Source organism: Chrysochloris asiatica, unplaced genomic scaffold, assembly GCF_000296735.1.
Source record: "Chrysochloris asiatica unplaced genomic scaffold, ChrAsi1.0 scaffold00116, whole genome shotgun sequence".
NCBI classification, from domain to species: Eukaryota; Metazoa; Chordata; class Mammalia; order Afrosoricida; family Chrysochloridae; genus Chrysochloris; species Chrysochloris asiatica.
In genome coordinates this window covers 678319-696373 of record NW_006408634.1, presented here as the reverse complement: position 1 = coordinate 696373, position 18055 = coordinate 678319, and the positions used below count along the sequence as shown (strand labels likewise).

General features: G+C 46.5%; 1 protein-coding gene across 1 annotated transcript; it reads left to right on the top strand.

Annotated features, from left to right (window-relative positions):
* Nucleotides 1-2461: 2461 nt before the first annotated feature.
* Nucleotides 2462-12688, top strand: ZNF582 (zinc finger protein 582). The gene is made up of 4 exons (XM_006868079.1): nt 2462-2470; nt 5907-6033; nt 6970-7065; nt 11379-12688. The coding sequence occupies exons 1-4, from the start codon at nt 2462-2464 to the stop codon at nt 12686-12688; spliced, it is 1542 nt and encodes a 513-aa protein (XP_006868141.1).
* Nucleotides 12689-18055: the final 5367 nt, after the last annotated feature.

The window sequence follows — 18055 nt, the reverse complement described above, 5'->3', positions numbered from 1 at the left end:
CAGCCCGATTCGTAACCACTACGCTACCAGAGCTCCTTTTACCCCCGGTTTAAATGAGTTTAGCCTGAGTTTTTGGTTGTCTATGTTGTTGTTTCCCCAAATTAGTTGATGTTAATGTAGTTAGAGTGAGTATTCTTTTTCTAAAACAGCCTTTTATAGCATAGAACCTGTGGAAGCCGGAACCTGTGTAAAGTGGAAAATGTCAAGAGAAAGAAAACTAAAATATTTTCCACTAACATGAGCGGTATAGTGCTAACACTCCATCGTATCAATGTTGAAAATCTTGTGAGACTCAAAAAACAAAGCAGTCCTGTTGTGTTTCAACTCACAGGTTTCACTGAGAGGTTCTGACAAGTTATAGTCACTCCTGCAGCCGCTCACGAGCAACCACCCCAAGCCATCGCGAGACCCGGTCTCACATCCTGGAGGCCACGCACGGACTACGTTTCCCAGAAGGTGTTGCGACGCGGGACCAATCTCGACGCGGCACTGGTGATGTTTTGTGCGTCTGCGCCATCTTCCGGCTCCAGGCGGCAAGTCCGCCGGTCCCAAGGAGAGAGCGGACTCTGGGCTGCCAGAGCGCAATTGCTCTAAGACCTGGACTTGAGGAAGCGACAGGTGAGGGGCTCCGGACCCTGTAAAGGGCTCTGGGGTCCGTGCAGGGTCTGGCGCCGCGGCTGGGCCAATCTAGGGCCTAGGAAGAACAGGAACGTGTATCCCCAACGTCGATCTACGTTTCTGGCACTGGACTACATTTCCCGTCAGCCCTCGCGGCGCTCGCCCTGCTGGCGCCCCCTTTCTGCGTTCAGGCTCACAGCCCGAGCCCAGGGACCCGTTAGGTGGGTATGAGGGTTCCCCCTGGCCCCCTGAAAACGTATACGGAAGTTTTGCATTAGTTCGCATGCGTCCTTTTTATTAGCTAGGATTCATCTTGTTTCTTGAGATTCTCAAAGAATTAATTGGAAGACTCCCAAAAGATTTAGAACAAGTTAACGTTAATTGCTGCTAACTGAAAAGTTGTGGGTTTAAACCCACCCAGTGGCTCTGCAGGAGAAAAAGCTGGTAATCTGCTTTTGGTAAAGATTACAGCCTAGAAAACCCTGTGGGGAAATTCTGCTGGGAGTCCAAGTCGACTCCACGGTACCCAACGGCAGGGTTGGAAGAGGTTGCCTGGGTGGTACATATGGTGTATGCATAATTAGTAGCTTCAGTGTTCGTGATTTGCACCCACCCAGCTGCGTTTCGTAAGAAAGGCCTGTGATTTGCAGCCATAAAGATTGTTAAGTGCCGTTGAGTTGGTTCTGACCCATAGCAACCCTGTATAAGGTTTCCAAGGAGTGACTGGTGAGCTTGAACCGCCGACCTTGCAGTTCAAACCGACTTTGCTGTCCTGCGCATTAGCGTCCAGCGTCATGGGACAGTTCTAGTCTGTAAACAGAGACTTCCACCTGGCAACATGCTTAGAGAATCATATTCCAAATCCATATCCAACAATAGGAAAATAGTTGAATACATCAAGGTCCACCCTTGTAATGGAACCTTATACACCTAACTCAAATCAATCTTATCACAGGGATCTTAATGAAGAAAAAAGGCCCACTACATAATGTTAAACAAAATGCATCAGTGTTTCATTTACATATGATTTAGAATCAAGTGTTTGTAACATGCGAAGCACTGTCCTAAGCACTTTTACAAAGTAGTAAAGCCAACCACCTGCTGTCAAGTTGACACAACAACCCGATGTGTGTCAGAATAGAACTCAGCACCATGCAGTATTCAGTGAAGGATTCTGCAGACGTAAAATGCTAGAGCTTTCTTCCTGCAGAACACCAGGCACTCGTCTAATGCTGAACCGAAGAGGTGGTTAATACATGGCTATTTTCTATCCCAGTTGCGTTTATTTTCAGCATTTGTTCTCTGGGTGGGTTTGATTTCTCTGTGCTTAATGTGGCCACACTGGAGAAAGGATCTAGATGTGAATATCTCTGTCAGTTCATGTTGCCTAACGTCAGCTGTCAGAGAGGCTTGACGTTCCAGTCTGCTTCCTTAGAGAACCCTTGGAAACCGTAGAGGCCTTTGTGTTCCACCCTATTATAGGGTCGTTATGAGTTGGACTTGATAGCACACAACAGTGGCCTTTCATGAGGTCACTCATGAGCCAGAGCCAACTTGAAGGATCACTGGACCAGGTCTGCACATCATCGCTGGTTCAGATTTCTGTCAACAAAGCTAAATTTCTTCTCTTTTTAGGGGAAATTTTAGGTCCGCTTTATCCCTGACTCCTTGCAGGAGCTGAGTTTCCTGGAGTTCGGGTGAGGACCCTCTCATTTGTGTGGTGGTGGTGATTGGCCTTCTGGGAGCTGGTCTCACGTTTGCTCTCTCCTCCCCCAGCTCTGCCGACTCAGGACTCCGCCCTTTTCCAAGAGGACGATTCCGCAACTCTGACATTCAAAAAGCCATGTCCCTCGTGAGTTTTGAAACCATGTAAATATTTGCTTTCCTTCTCCTCGAACTTCCCACCCGGGGTTCCACCCAGCCACATAGCTCTCAGATGCTCTCTTTGAAGGGATTGGAAGGACCAGACAGCGAGTGCCCTCTCCCACAACCTCCCTGTCTCCCACCGTGCTCACGGGCGCTCGACACCTCCTAGAAGCTCATCTTCTGCCGGGAGGCCCAGTGGGGCCTCCACATCCTCGTGGGAAATGAGAGCGCAGGTAGAGCACTCGCTCAGCTGCCCACCTGCCACTTCATGGGCGAAAGATGGGGCCGTCTGCTTCTGTGAAGAATACAGCCACGGAACCCCAAGGGCAGCTCCACTCAGCTCCACCTGATGTCAGTTGGTTGGGGAGGAAAATGAGGGTTTCCCTTCCGGAACCCAAGTTGGATGAGACGGCGGTGATTAGGTGTGTGTGGGGGGGGGTCTCACGTTGAAAAGCGGAGGTCATACTGTTTTTGTCAGTTCTGACTCACAGCGACCCGGTGCACAACAGAATGAAACCCCTTCCGCACCTGCACCATCCTCACAAGTGTTTGCGCCCGTGGCTGCTCCGTTGTGTCACGCCGCCTTGTTGGGAGCCTTCTTTGTCCCGGGCCCCCCACTGCACTAAGTCATGTTGACTGGTCTCAGCATCGGAGTGTGGTGATGTCTACAGCGGAAGGGTTTTACGATGGGCATGTCTTAGCGCGAAAGCTGCTAGGACAGAAATCCCACCGACCTCTTGAACAAACAGAAATGTCTTCTCAATTAGTTGTTCAGATTCTGACCCATAGCGACCTTGCCTACAGTTTGCCAAGGAGCAGCTGGTGAGCTTGAACTGCCGACCTTGCAGTTCAAACCGACTTTGCAGCCCCACATTAGCCCACAGCGCCACACCAGGACTCCCTGTCTCACAGTTTAAGAATCTAGAAGTCCAAAGTCAGACCGTTGGCTCTGGAGAGAGATCTTTGCCTCCTTTCAGCGTCTTTAGGCCCAGCATTCCTTGGAGGTCCCCACGTGACTTCTCATCAGTCTGTCCCTGGAGCTAGGAGCTTCCCACATCCAAGGGATGCACTCCACGCCCGGCTTCCCTTTCTTGTGAACTCTGCTTGTGTGTTAAATCACTTCTTTATCTCCCAAGATGCTGACTCGGCATACAGCCTAATTGTTGTTAGGTGCCATCAAGTCGGTACCGACTCATAGTTACCCTATGCACAACAGAACGAAACAGTGTCCGATCCTGGGCCAACCTCACAATTATTGCCACGCTTGAGTCCATCAATGCTGCCAACCCATCTCGTTGGATTTTCTCTGACCCTCCATCTTACCAAACATGATGTCCTTCTCCAGTGACTGGCCCCTCCTGACAAATGTGTCTGAAGTATAAGACATGAAGTCTGGCCATCCTGGCCTCCAAGGAGCACTCTGGCTGCACTTCTTCCAACACAGATCTATTGGTTCTTTTGGCAGCCCATGGCACTTTCAGTATTTTCCTCCAACACCACAACTCAAAGGCATCGATTCTTCTACGCTCCTCCTTATTCACTGTCCAGCTTTCACGTGCATCCTAGTTAGTATTGCAGAAGTGAAGGGCTGGTCCCGCCTGATCACATCCGATCTCATCATGGGCATTACTATGTCTTAACTGCTAAGCCCACTGAGCACTCCTTGGAAGCCCTAGACAGGGTCGCCGTGAGTCAGAACCAACTCAATGGCATAAAGCAGCAGCAACCACAGCTGGCAGACCACTGGGAACCCTGACCATCTCCGTGTGAGACTGGGGCTCACGTGGACTCCATGAGCAACCGGACACTAGAATTAAGGTCTAGTTTGAGGTTGAACGGAGTGTGAATCGGAATCATCCTCTAGTTTCAGAGCAACAGAGGTGCCGAGCTGGGAGGGTGGGGGAGCACAGGTGAGAAGATCACCTCAGTGGACAGTCTTCTATCTAGATGGCCGGGACCTGGAGGGCTCTCCCAAGATCTGATCCAACTTCTGCATCCAAAGTTAAGAGAATGGTTGAGTCACTGTACATGTGATGAAGCACTATAAAGCTAATAAGAGCTGCCTCCGTTCACGACTTGTGTCATACAGAAAGAGGCCCGTGGTATGTTCTGACGTAGTAATGAAACCACGTCTTTAAGAGGAGCTCTGGTTTCACAATGGTTAGAATAACTGGCTGCCACCAGAAAGGTTGGCGGTTTGAACCCACCCTCCAGCTGTGCCGGAAGACCTGGTGATGGACCCCCATAAAGATTTGTTGTTGTTGTTGTCAGGTCAATTCTGACCCATAGCGACCCTGTATAATAGGGTTTCCAAGGAGCAGCTGGTGAGCTTGAACCGCCGACCTTGCAGTTCAAACGGCTTTGCAGTCTGATGCATTAACCGACAGCGCCACACCAGGACTCCGTAAAGATTAGGGTCTGGAAAATGCTCAGCTCTGTCACACGGGATAGCATGGAGCTAAAAACGGACGTGGCTGTATCGACAGCAACATCCTTGAGACACTCTCAACTGATAGTAAAGTCATGGTTTTTCTAAGATTGCTTGTAAAATTTGGGGGAAAAGGCCATCCAGTTTTGTTCAGTTTTATTATTTCATAAAGATAGAAATGGTGAGTCACACGGCAAAGGAGCACAGTATGGGCAATTATTAGACTGTTGCTTAGGGTCGGGAAAATGCCATTTCACAGGATTTTAGTTTTCCCCCCACAAGAGCTTTTGGTTTGGGCTCAAGAACGTTGGTTTGAACTCTTCTCTGGTGTTTCTAAGGAGGCCTGGTGGTACAGTGATTAAGTGTTTGCTAACCGAAAGATTGAGGCTCGAACAAAACACTGCCCCTTTGCAGGTGTAGTCCCAGCCTCACAAACCCTCTGGGGCAATTCTGTTCTGTCCAGCAGGGACGCTGTGAGTGAGAATCGATTCAGTGGCAACAAATTGAGTGTTTGGTTCATTTTACGAGGGGGCTTCAGAAACTTTGTGGAAAAATGCATTTGTAAGCTAATGGAATTTTTCCACGAACTTTTTGAAGTCCCCTCGTATTTATGCTCATTTCCTTCCTATTGTCCCACTCAATAATTCCTACACTAGTTTGCTCAGTGACATTGGTTCCAGTCTTCACAATGCATGAACATCCTCACAGTTTCCATTCTGGTGGTTCCATTTCCATTCATCTAGTTTCCCTTAGCTTCTCATCTGTGTTTTAAAGTCGCTGTTGACTGGTGTCATAGGAGTCAGAAATGACTCAGCAGCCACACGGGTTTGTTGTTTTGTTTTGGTCTCATACAGATGAGTTTTTAAAGGAGCATAACACTTGCCAACCCCCAGGCTAGTTTCTCAGAACCACTTCTCCCTGAAAAGACCTCCTTCCTCTTCTCTCGTCTGCTCATTGTGACATAGCCACGTACTATACATGCTTCTTTTTCCAGGGGTCCATCTTGTTCAACGATGTGGCCATTGTCTTCTCCCAAGAAGAATGGGAACAGCTGGTGCCTGCTCAGAGGGACCTGTACAAAGACGTGATGCTGGAGACATACCACACCCTAGTTTCGCTGGGTAAGGTGGCCTGGGCGTACTTTGGACATGACCCTGTTGGGAGGCATCTGTATTGCTTCCCGGTTCACTCCCAGAAGGCTTTCAGTGGAAAGGCAGCCCCATCCTCAGCATTGGGCTCCTTTGAAACCCACCTGCATGAGACCCAGACGAAACAAACCCCTGTGGCTTCTGAGTCATTTCTGACTCCTATGACACCAGTCAACAGTGACTTTAAAACACAGATGAGAAGCTAAGGGCACAGGGAAACTAGATGAATGGAAATGGAACAACCAGAATGGAAATCGTGAGGATGTTCATGCATTGTGAAGAATGGAACCAATGATACTGAGCAAACTTATGTAGGAATTACTGAATGGGCACCTACACTGCTGTGACATATTATTAAGACACTTGGCTGTGCTGTTAAGTGTCACCAAGTTGGTTCCAACTCACAGTGACCCTATATAGACTTTCTGAGGCTATAACTCTGTGGGAGTAGACCGTCCTGCCTTTATCCCACAGAATGACTGGTGGACTTGAACCACTGACCAGTGGTCCAGAGCCATTTATTTGTACTTCCTTTAAGCATTATGTTGTTGTTAAGTGCTGTCGAGTTGGTTCGGACTCACTGCAACTCGATGATGCCTAACAACAATAACATAATAATGAAATACGCTGCGTTTTATTACACTATACGAGGGAGACTTCACAAAGTCTGTGGGAAAGCTGAGTTAAGTGATGATGGAATTTTTCCACAAACGTTTTCCAGCCCCTCTTATGACAATAAGGAATGAAGTAATGGTACTTTCTTTCCCTTTTGTAAGGCAGCCCCATTGGTTAGGGTTCCATCGTCCCCTTCCTGTAACCCCCTGCCCTGCTCAGTAATCAGGCCCTCCCTGTTTCTGGATTTTGGGACTCCCACCCCATAAACGGTGGCATGGTTTTTCTCCTCTCCAGGTCTTACCATTTCCAAGCCTAATGTGATCTCCTTCCTGGAGCAAGGAGAAGAGCCCTGGTTGGGAGAGAGGGCAGTGACAGGAGGCCTGGGCCCAGGTAAGGAGGCAGTACCATTGGGGAGTGGGTCACGGGTCCTGTGGTGTGTGTGTGTGGGAGCCGACCTTGCAGGTAGAGAGCATTCCCGCCGAGTTGCCAGGTCTGGAGGTCGGGCCTCATCGGAGCGTTTGACAAAGGTCCGTGCTCTTTCCTGAAGCGTTTCTGTGTCCTTGGGTCATCACTGGCCTTCCGCTGACCTCCTAAGAGGCTCCTCAGCCTTGTTTGCTGGAGCACCCTGGGCTTGGACCGAGGCCCTTCTTGTCTTTGTTTCCATTCCTTAGGGATGCTCTCAGCTCTCCCGTGTTGTTGTAACAGAAATACCATAAGGGAGTGGCTTTAACAAACAGAAATGTGCTTTCTCACAGTTTATTCAGTGCCGTCGAGTCGGGCCTGACTCACAGTGACCTGCATAGGGTTTCCGAGGAACTGCTGGTGAGTTTGAACCTCCGACATTACGGTCAAAGTGACCTCGAGGTCCAGGACTTCTCCTGTGCCATCAGACCAGGACTCCCTCGTCCAGTCGAGGCGGCCAGAAGTCCGAATTCAGAGCGTCGGTTCTAGGGGAAGGCTTTCTCTCCGGTTGGCTCTCAGGAAACACCCCTGTTCCAGAATACCTGTGTTGCGGAATGTCAGCCATAGTTTGTTATTATCCACAAAGTGGACTGTCTTTGCATGGTCAGTAAAACACACGTAAACATCTTACGGGTGCTCTTGTTTTCAGCCAAGCCCCAGCTGACATCAGTGGTAGCCTTTGTACCACATCCTCTTCGGAATCCAGCTTCAGTGTCTGGCTGCAACCAGTTTTGAAATCTCTTAGCAGAATTTTACTTGGATGTCATATTAGTGATGTCGTTTAGAAACTTCCACATTCCGGTGGGTCAGTTTTCTCGGGAATGGACTGGAATAGGAATCTCTTTCCGTTGTTGTCTTCCAAATTTCTTGGCATGGATGAGTGAGTACTTCCAGCATTGGATCTCTTTCAGCATTTCCACTGGTATCCTGTCAGTTCCTGGAACCTGGCGTTTCTGCTTGTGCCTTTTGTGTACCTTGGGCTTCTCCCTTCGATACTGTCGGCTCATGATGATATGCTTCCTCCGGAAATGGTTGAATGGCCACCCAATTATTTTGGTCCAGTAAGTCTTTGTATTCTATCTTTGGGCCACATTGTAATTTGAGCCTTGAATTTTGTGCTCGAGAAACGTCAAACAGTTTCTTCCTCTTGACTTTCTAGCTCCAGGTCTTTGCACATTTCATTATAACACTTTGCCTTGGGGAGCTGCCCTTTGAAATGTTCAGATCTGTTTTTTTTTTTTTTAATGTTTTATTGTGTTTACATGGGAGAACATTAGTTTTACATTCATTCTATTGTATATCGTATCATCGCCATGGTTACAATCCCCTCCATGCATCATCAACCAACCAAAGGGTATACCCCACAAGCCTGCCTCCTGGTCGTCAGCACACAGCCCCTCTCCCTCTCTGGGTCTAGAGTCCCCAGCCGCCCCATCTCTCCACATCATCATCTCTGCCTCCATCTCTGGCATCACTATTTCTCTGGGTAGGGTCCCACACTCCGCTCTTCTCCTTTGATGATCCCAGGGACCTCTGCTCCTGGACTTCAAAGTCAATCACTCCCCTCCTTTTGCTACAAAACATCCACCTTGACATGAAATGTTCAGATCTTTTAATTCAGCATTTCTTCCATTCACTTTAGCTGTTCTGAGTTCAGGAGCAAGTTTCCGAGTCTCTTCTGACATTCCAGTTTGTTTTTTTTCTTTCTTTCCTGTCTTTGGAATGGCCTCTTGCTTTCTTCATGTGTGATGTTTTTGATGTCATCTCACAGTTCATTTGGTCTTCCGTTATTAGTTGTCAATGTGTCAAATCTATTCCTGAGATGGTCTCTAAATCCAGGTGGGATATACTGAAGGTTGTACTTTATCTTTCGTTGACATATTTATTTATGTATTTAATCTTCCACTTGAACTTGCATATGGAAAATTGATGGTCTATTCCATAGTTGGCCCCTGGCCTTGTTCTGATTATCGAGCTTCTCCATGGTCTCATTCCAGAGACGTAGTTCATTTGATTCCTGTGTCTGCCAGCTGGTGAAGGCCACAGGTAGAGTTGTTGTGTTGTTGGAAAAAGGTATTTCTGATGAACAAGTTGTGGGTCTTAGAAAATACCATCACGTCATCATTTCTGTCACCAAGGCCATATATTCCGACTACCAATCCTTCTTTGTTCCCAGCTTTTGCATTCCAGTCCCAAGTAATTATCCCTGTGTCTTGATTGCATGTTCAGTTTCAGACTGAAAAAGTAGGTAAATAGGTTCCGTTTCCTTCCTTTTGGGCATTAGTGATTGGTGTGAAAATTTGAGTTTATTGCAGGATAATATACTGGACCACAAGGTCGGTGGTTCAAACCCACCAACTATTCCTTGGAAGCCCTATACAGGGTTGCTATGAGTTGGAAGTGACTTGATGGCACTTTACAACGACAACAACGTATTAACTAGTTTTCCTTGTAGGCATGTGGCTGTCACCCTGTCACTGACGTGGTCTTTTGATGGTGAATGTGATGCCATTCCTCTTCAGTTTGCTTTCCCCAGCGTAGCAGACCATATGTTTGCCCACTTGGCCATTATCTGCTTCCTGACGCCTAGGATACTGACCTTTGTCTATTCCCTTTCATTTTTGAGGACTTCTCATTTTCCTTGATTCATATTTTTTGCATTATATGTCGTGGTTGCTAATGGATGTTTGCAGCTGTTTTTTCTCATTGTTAAGTCTGGCCACATGTGCCAATGAAGGTCTCAGAGCTTTACTCCATGTACGTCAGCCACTAAGGTTGACTGTCCTTTCGGGAGACATATTCCAGTACCTTTCAACCTGAGGGACCCATCTTCCGGCATCATTCCGATCCTGTCTGGCTGCAGTCCGTAAGGTTGTCTGGCCTTTTGCAGAGAAGTATCTCCCCAGGCCTATCTTCCTGCTCCTCCTCAGTCTGGAAGCTCCACTGAAGTTTGCCTACTGCGGGTTACCCTGCTGAGATTTGAAATACCAGTGGTACAGCTGCCAGCACCACACAAGCCACCACAGTACCAGAGACTGGAAGTCCAAACCCAGGCCTCCGCTTCTAGGAAACTCTTCCTCCCGGTCAGCACTCAGGGAAGGGCCTCATTTTTTTTTTTGAGCTTCTGTTTCTTGGCTCCATGGAGATCTTATATGGCGAGACATCTCTTCCCCCATCTCTGCTTGCTTGCTTGCTTTTTGGCTTGCTCAGTCTGCTCTGTATCTGTCTCAGAAGAGATTCACTTAAGACGCTTCACCCCACACGAATACTACCTCACCAACATGGTAGGTTCAGATGTTTTGTTCGTGGCCTTTCTAAGGGATGAGGATGGTTTCTCAGTCCAGTGCCATTGTTCATTTCTCATACGATGAGTGAGTTTGAACATCTCACATTTGTATTTGCAGTATGGTAAGCACTGGACTGTGAACCACAGCTGTAACTGTTGACTATTTGGTTTCCTGTGGATGATTTTTTTAAAGGCGCACAGTAGTCATGGGAGATACTGTTTATTGTATTTGATTGCTTTTTTAAATGTAAATTTGTGACTCATGAGTAGAAATGGAAAGGCAGGAACCAAGGGGTTCGAACACTAGTGAAATCCGTAACAGACTGTCCCCAGCAATGTGTGAGACTTAGTTTCTCAGTGTGTGTAAAAATGGTCTGGTGGAGACATCTGACCTCTTCTAATTTCATAAGGTGGAATCCTGGTGTGGCACTGTAGGATAAGCACTAGACTGTAGACCTCAAGGTTGGTAGTTCAAACCTACCAGCCACTCCTTGGAAACCCTATACAGGGCCACTCTGAATTGGAGCCAACTCAATGGCAGTTAACAACAGCTGTCTCCTGAGGGGTTAGAGTCACCATCAGCGGCGGTCCAAGGCCGATTCCTGTGACGCAGAGATGCCACCGGGGCTTCTGACGTGTGATCAGTAATAATAATGGGAGGCCTAGCTGGACCCCTAGGTCGCCTTAACTCATGGAGCACGTGTGGGAATCAGGACAAACTAGAGAACACCAGTGGTGCATCTGTTTGGTTTAATGTGTTCCGACGTCTCTGATGAGTACCCTCATTTTTGTATACTTCTTCCATCTTCTACTTGTCCCTTTTTCTAATGAACCACAGCTGAGAGTTTATAGGCATTATTTTGAGACTCAGCTGTTCATCTTTACTATAGAAATTCTCTTTCTCTAGAAGACAAGACAAAACAGAACATACACGTTTTTTTTTGCTCTCTTCCAGTCCTGGAGTCTGGACCAGATACCAAGGTATCGCCGTCAAAGCGCCATGTTTGTGAAGTAGAACCACCGCGGGGGCAAGGCCTGGAAAACCTTACAAGCTATGAGCCTGACTGTTGCCAAGCCAACTGGGATTGCAGAGGCCAGCTGGACCGAAAGCAGGGAAATACAGACAGGCATTTCAGTTCAGTGATAATCAGTGAAATGCCCTGTTTGGGCCAGCAGACATCCCTTACATTTTATCAGAAAATCCACACTGGAGAAAAACCCTATGGTTATAATAAATGTGGAAGAGAATTCTGGCCGGAGGAATTCCTTATGAGTCATGAAGGAATTCATACGAATGAGAAACCTTACAAATGCCAGGACTGTGGGAAGGCCTTTAAATACGGCTCTCGGCTCATTCAACACGAGAATATCCATTCTGGTAAGAAGCCCTACAAATGCCAGGACTGTGGGAAGGCCTTCAATTCAAGCTCCAATTTCATCCAGCATCAGAGAGTTCACACGGGCGAGAAGCCTTATGAATGTAAGGATTGTGCAAAGGCCTTTAGTCGAAGCTCACAGCTGATTGAACACCAGCGGATTCATACGGGTGAGAGACCCTATCAGTGTAAGGAGTGTGGCAAGGCCTTCAATCGGATCTCACACCTTAAAGTCCATTATAGAATCCATACTGGTGAGAAACCCTACGCATGCCAGGAATGTGGGAAGACCTTCAGTCACCGGTCTCAGCTGACTCAACACCAGACGATTCACACCGGCAGGAAACCCTACGAGTGTGAGGACTGTGGGAAAGCCTTCAATCAAGGCTCGACTCTCATTCGACATCAGAGAATCCACACGGGCGAGAAACCCTATGAGTGTCAGGTGTGTGGGAAGGCCTTCAGGGTGAGCTCGCAACTGAAGCAACATCAGAGGATCCACTCGGGGGAGAAACCCTACGAGTGTCAGGTGTGCAGTAGGGCCTTCAAGCGAGTGTCCCATCTGAGTGTACATCACAGAATCCATACAGGAGAGAAACCATATGGATATAAGGAGTGTGGGAAGGCCTTCAGTCACTGCACGCAGCTGGTCCAGCATCGAGTCCTTCACCCTGAGGAGAAGGCCTATGAGTATAAGGGGTGTGGGAGGCCCTTCAGCCATGACTCAGCAACTGCTCAGCGCCCGCGAATGTGTACTGGAGAAAGCCATGTGACTATCAGAACTGTGGACACGCCTCCCATCAGCACCTACCCCTTACTGATTATCAGAGAACTTATGTTAGCCAGCAGCCACGTGAGTGGAAGTCACGGGGAAAGCCCATTAGCTTAGCTACAGCAGCAATCACAACTCACTCACGTGGTCACACACAGGTTACCTTCTACCCTGAGTCGGAAAACACACCCACAAATAGAGCTGTGTCTTTTATAAATGTACAGACAGATGTTTGTCAAAATAATAGGAAAAAGTTGGCATTTTTTCTATCAATGACAAGATCCAGAATCTCATTTTGTAACCATAGTGTAACACTTTTAAGAATAAAGTAGCCAAAAGTGTTCGTTTTATTAGAAATTAAAAGAGAAAGCAATGCAAACTAGCGAAGTTACTATTAGGCTAACAAGGAAATAAATTGCAATCACCATATGAGGACAAGACCAGTGAGGGTTTCACATGCCAAGAGCTGTACTCGGGATCTTTATACAGGCATGCCTCATTTTTCTGCACTTGGAAGATAATCACATTTACAAATAGTCTGTAAGGAGCTCTGGTAGCGTAGTGGGTAAGAATTGGGCTGTGAACCGCAAGGTCAGCAGTTTGAAACTACCAGCTGCTTCGTGGGAGAAAGATGAGGCTTTCTGCTCCCCTAAGGATTTACAGCCTCGGAAACCCTGTACAAGGTTGTTATAAGTTGGAACTGACTCCACGGCACTTAACAACAACAACTAGTGTGTGGCAACCTCGCATTGAGCACATCTATCGGTACCACTTCCCAACTGCACATGCCCATTCCTTGTCTCTGTCACATTTTGGTAATTCTCACAATATTTCAAAGTTCTTCATAATGCTGATGGATTATGTGTAAACATTTATGCAGACTGGGAAACAAATTCGTTTGACTCACTTGATGGTGATGTTCACTTGATTTCAGTTTTTTCAGGTAACTTAACCAAACGTGCGATCTCTCTAAGGTTTGCCTGTAGCCTTAAGGTGTATGCATTTACATGTGAAAACCCAAAAAAATTATACAGAAATAGAATACAAGCATCCACACCATGAAAGAACACAGTAACAGAAAATAAAGACAGAGTGATGAAGTAGAAAGTGGTCATCTTACAATCATTTCTGCTTTTATTTCTCCCTGATCCAGGAATAACCTAATTTTAGGAAAGTGTTTCTTAATTTCCAAGTTGTTAAATTGTCTTGGGATTGTCTTTTTAGGATTTCTTCTGTCACAGACAAGTGTTTGTTGCCTACCCAGCGGCCATAGCCAACTTCCCCTGCTAGTCAGTCAGCATCTGTGTCTTCTGTAGACTCTGAAGATGCCTGGTACTACGTCTCCCCTAGCCTCCTGTTAGCTCAGGGTGGATGGATGTCCGTGCTGGTCAGTGGGATATGCCAGCAACTTGGGAAGCAGTTCCCGCCTTTAGGAGAGACAGACACACAGACATACCTGAGTTTACTGTGTTTCCTTGACTACACCTCACAGATAATTGTGTTTTGTGCAAACCGAGGGACTACAGCACACTTCACCCAACAAGCCTTTCTGGGGCCATTTCCTGACAGCTTATGCTCACTTGGTGTCTCTTTATCCTATTTTGGTAATTCTCATAATACTTCAACTTTTTCATATGCTACTGCTAACCTGGAAACCTGGACGGTGGTTGTTAAGTACCATCGAGTCAGTTCTGACTTGTACCAACCCTGCATACCGTTCTCAAGGAGTGACTGGTGGGTTTGAACTGCCGACCTTGCGGTTAGCAGCCCAGTGCTGATCCTACAGCGCCACACCAGGACTTAGTGCTAGACTGCTAATCGCAAGGTCAGTTGTTCACGCCCACCAGCGGCTCCTGAGAAACCCTATACAGACTGTCGCTGTGATTTGGAAGTGACTCAAAGGCACTTAATTTTAACACCACCACCATTGCTTACTTAATAGACTGCGATTTATGGTGGTTATGTGCCATGGAGTTGGTTCTGATTCATAGTGACCCTGTACAGGGTTTCCGAGACTGTAAATCTTTACGGGAGCAGAATGCCTCATTTTTATCCTGTGGAACAGCTGGTAGTTTTGAACTGCTGATCGTGAGGTTCGCAGCCCGATTCATAACCACTACGCCACCAGAGCTCCTTACTAGAGTGCAGCATAGTGTAAACAGGACTTTTATGTGAACTGGGAAACCGAGCAATCTGCATGCCTCACCTTACTGTGGTGGTCTGGAACGGATCCTGCCATGTCGCCAAGGTTTGCCTGTGCTCAGAAGGCTCCCTCTGCCCTCACTTCCGGTTTGTAAACACTTTACTGTGAGAATGCTGCTGCCGCTGCCATGGTAACACCAAGAGGGGCAAACAGGACCTGGGAGAAAGTGCCCCAGAACTCGCCAGCACCGAGCTATTCCGCCAGGTCTGGAGCTACCTTTCCCTGATGCCGTATTTGGTAAGAAAAATAAAACTTAACTGGCATTGCTTTTAGTTGGGTATTTGGTAAAATTTCAACCTAAAGCATCCTAAGTTATTGAACTCTGATTTTTCTGTTGTTATGATTGGTAAAAGTGAGCTGAAAATACATTTATTGATGTGTGGGTGTTCCATTGAAAGGGTACATATACTCCACTTTCTTAGGATACAGATTTCTGAACTATTAAGCCTGTAGATTATGACAGGAGTCCTCATGTTCTGTACACAGCCAATCCTGGTTGCGAACAAGATCTGTTCTGAAGTCTGTCTTTAAGTCAAATTTGTATGTAAGTCAGAATAGGTACAGATAGTTCTTTAGTGCCAGCCCAACTTTGTCTTACAATATAGTATATATTCATACTTTGGACATATCATCAGGACGGACCAGTCCCCGGAGAAGGGCAGCAAGCTTGGTAAAGTGGAGCGTCAGCGAAAAAGAGGCCAACCCCCAACGAGATGGCTTGACACAGCGGTGGCAACAGTTGGTTAAAACATCACAGTTGTGGGGCTAGCACAAGACTAGGCAGTATTTTGTTCTGTTTTGCATAGGTTCGCTACGAGTCAGAACCAACTTGACAGCACTTAATAACAATACGCATAGAAAACTCTAAGAAATGCTTCCAAATACACTGAAACATCTTGAACGTAATGTTAAGTGCCACTGAGTCAGTTCTGGCTCAGAGCCTTCTTGTATAGGGTTTCCAAGGAGCGACTAGTGAGCTTGAACTGCTGACCTTGAAGTTCAGACCAACTTTGCAGTTTAGCACATTAACCTGTAGCACCAGACCAGATCTCCTTACACATAATACAGTACAGGCAGCCCCCAGGTTACCAAGATCTGACTAACGTACAACCTATAGTTAGGAACCAACCCGTGTACAGCCTATTGTATGAAAATTTCAAGGAACAGTACAATGCATCATAATAACAAGTGGGTGCTACTTTGTATAACATGTTAAAACACTATCCTGTAGTATGTTAAAGATGTTGTATAGTGAGCATGAAGGCGCTTACTTAATGCAGAGAAAGGTACACCATATACTATAAGCATCAAACATTTGACTTGTTGGCATTAGCTGTGAACCCTATTTAACTCCCAGATTATGACTTCCATACAAACTACAAACTGGATTTACTAGGAATGGAGTTCATTCATAATCTAAGGACGGCTTGTGATACAGTAACTTCGTGTGGCTCTATTATAGAATAGTGCAAAGCTATTTTGTACTATTAAAAAAAACCAACCAACTAGTTCCTCAAACAGTTTAGATGAAAAAAAAAAGGTAAATGATTCATGGTTAAAACTTCTATCAATGTCTTGCTTACCCCAAGGAACAGTCAAAAGATTCGAAAGAATAACAGAAGGTCCTGGGTAGAGTGAGAGAAAAATTAAAATCATAAGAAAGACCAGGTCTACTGGCTGGCTGGAGACCTGCGTTCAGAGTCAGCTCCGGGCCCTTCCTCACCCTTCATGTCTGGAGATGAACTCATCCCATGGCTCAATTTTAAACCTAAGGATAGACCTATAAGGGGAACAATGACACTAGGAAGGTAGCTACACTTTAGGATGATCAACCACTGGGACCAAAAAGGCAGCTTTTTCCCAGTCCTGGGGTGGCAGCGCTGTGGGCTTAGGCACTAGACTGCAAAGCCATTTGAATCGTAAGGTTGGCCGTTCAAGCTCACCAGTTACTCCTCGGAAACCCTACACAGGGTTGCTAGACAGCACTTCACAACAATTCCAAAATGAAGTTCAGAAGGGTTAGGAAAGTAGAAACAGGAAACTCAGAGAGGCAATAGGATAAACGTTGCATTGGGAGGATTGCTTAGGGAGTGAATGGAAAACCGATTCACACTCATAAGTCAAAACACAAGGTCACTGAGGTGGGAGCACCTTGAAGATGATGGCTTGTGCATCTCACTGTCTCAGTGTTGCTGGGACAGAAATCTGGGTGAGTGGCTTTGGAGAGCAGAAATGTATTTTCTCCCAGTTTGGGAGGCCGGAAGTCTTAAGTTTAAGGCTCCCACTCGTGAGGAGGGCAGTCTTGGTCCTCTCTGGGGGAAGAGTTCTAGTTTCTGTGATCCTGCACACCTAGCTGCCATGTGTCTCGTCTGCTCTTGTGAGATCTCAAATGTGAGTAGGTTTGACATAACCTGGGAGTCCTGGTGTGTCACTGTGGGATAAGCACTGAACTGCTAACCACAAGGTCAATGGTTCAAACTCACTAGCTGCTCCTTGGAAACCCTATACAGGGTCGCTGTGATTCAGAACCCACTCCAAGGCATTTAATAAGGACAACATTGAGAGGGTCTCATTAACATAACAAATCTCTGTTGCCACATGGGATTTTATCCACAGGAATATGGGTTATGCTTCCAACGCAAAGACTTTAGGGCTGTAATGTAATTCTGAACAGCTGGGGAGTCCGCTCCGAGTCCCTCGGGTTTCTTAGTTTGGCCTCTTTCGCTCACACACGCCTCTCTACTTCTCTCCACATGGAGAGAGAAGCCAGCTTTGATTTACAGTTTGTCTCCTTCTTACATCCTACCCGGTTATGACAAACCCGGTTTGTTGTTGGTTTTTAGTCCATCTTACCATTAGTAATAATACTACAGACAGTGGTGCAGCGCATAATTTACTGCTACAGTTATTCTCAGATGTAATGTCTCCAACCCTGGAAGATACAGAGTGGATTTCTGAAGATACTGATAAAGGCAGTAAGAATGACATTGTTTGTATGTTGGTGTAGATTTCCTAAGGAGCAGCTGTCTGAGTGGAACTGTGTTGTGACTTAGAGACTACCTGTACATGTTTAATCTGCCCTGTGGATTATATTTCTTCCTAAATCTTTCCCCCGACTTTTATAGGTTTGGATCAAAGTTCCCGACCAAAAATCACATTATTTTCTAAAAACAGCAGTTTATTGTAGTTACTTTCCAGTGATTTGTTTGACTTGTTCTTGATTTTTCTTTCAACTTCTTCTTGTGATTTCAGGTGACAGTTTACAGAGCAAATGGTTTTCC

What these genes read in the sequence shown, in the direction of transcription:
- ZNF582 (XM_006868079.1), top strand. An exon ending in CCACACCCTAGTTTCGCTGG is followed by an intron (nt 6,034 to 6,969) that starts GTAAGGTGGCCT and finishes TCTCCTCTCCAG; the next exon opens with GTCTTACCATTTCCAAGCCT. An exon ending in GACAGGAGGCCTGGGCCCAG is followed by an intron (nt 7,066 to 11,378) that starts GTAAGGAGGCAG and finishes GCTCTCTTCCAG; the next exon opens with TCCTGGAGTCTGGACCAGAT.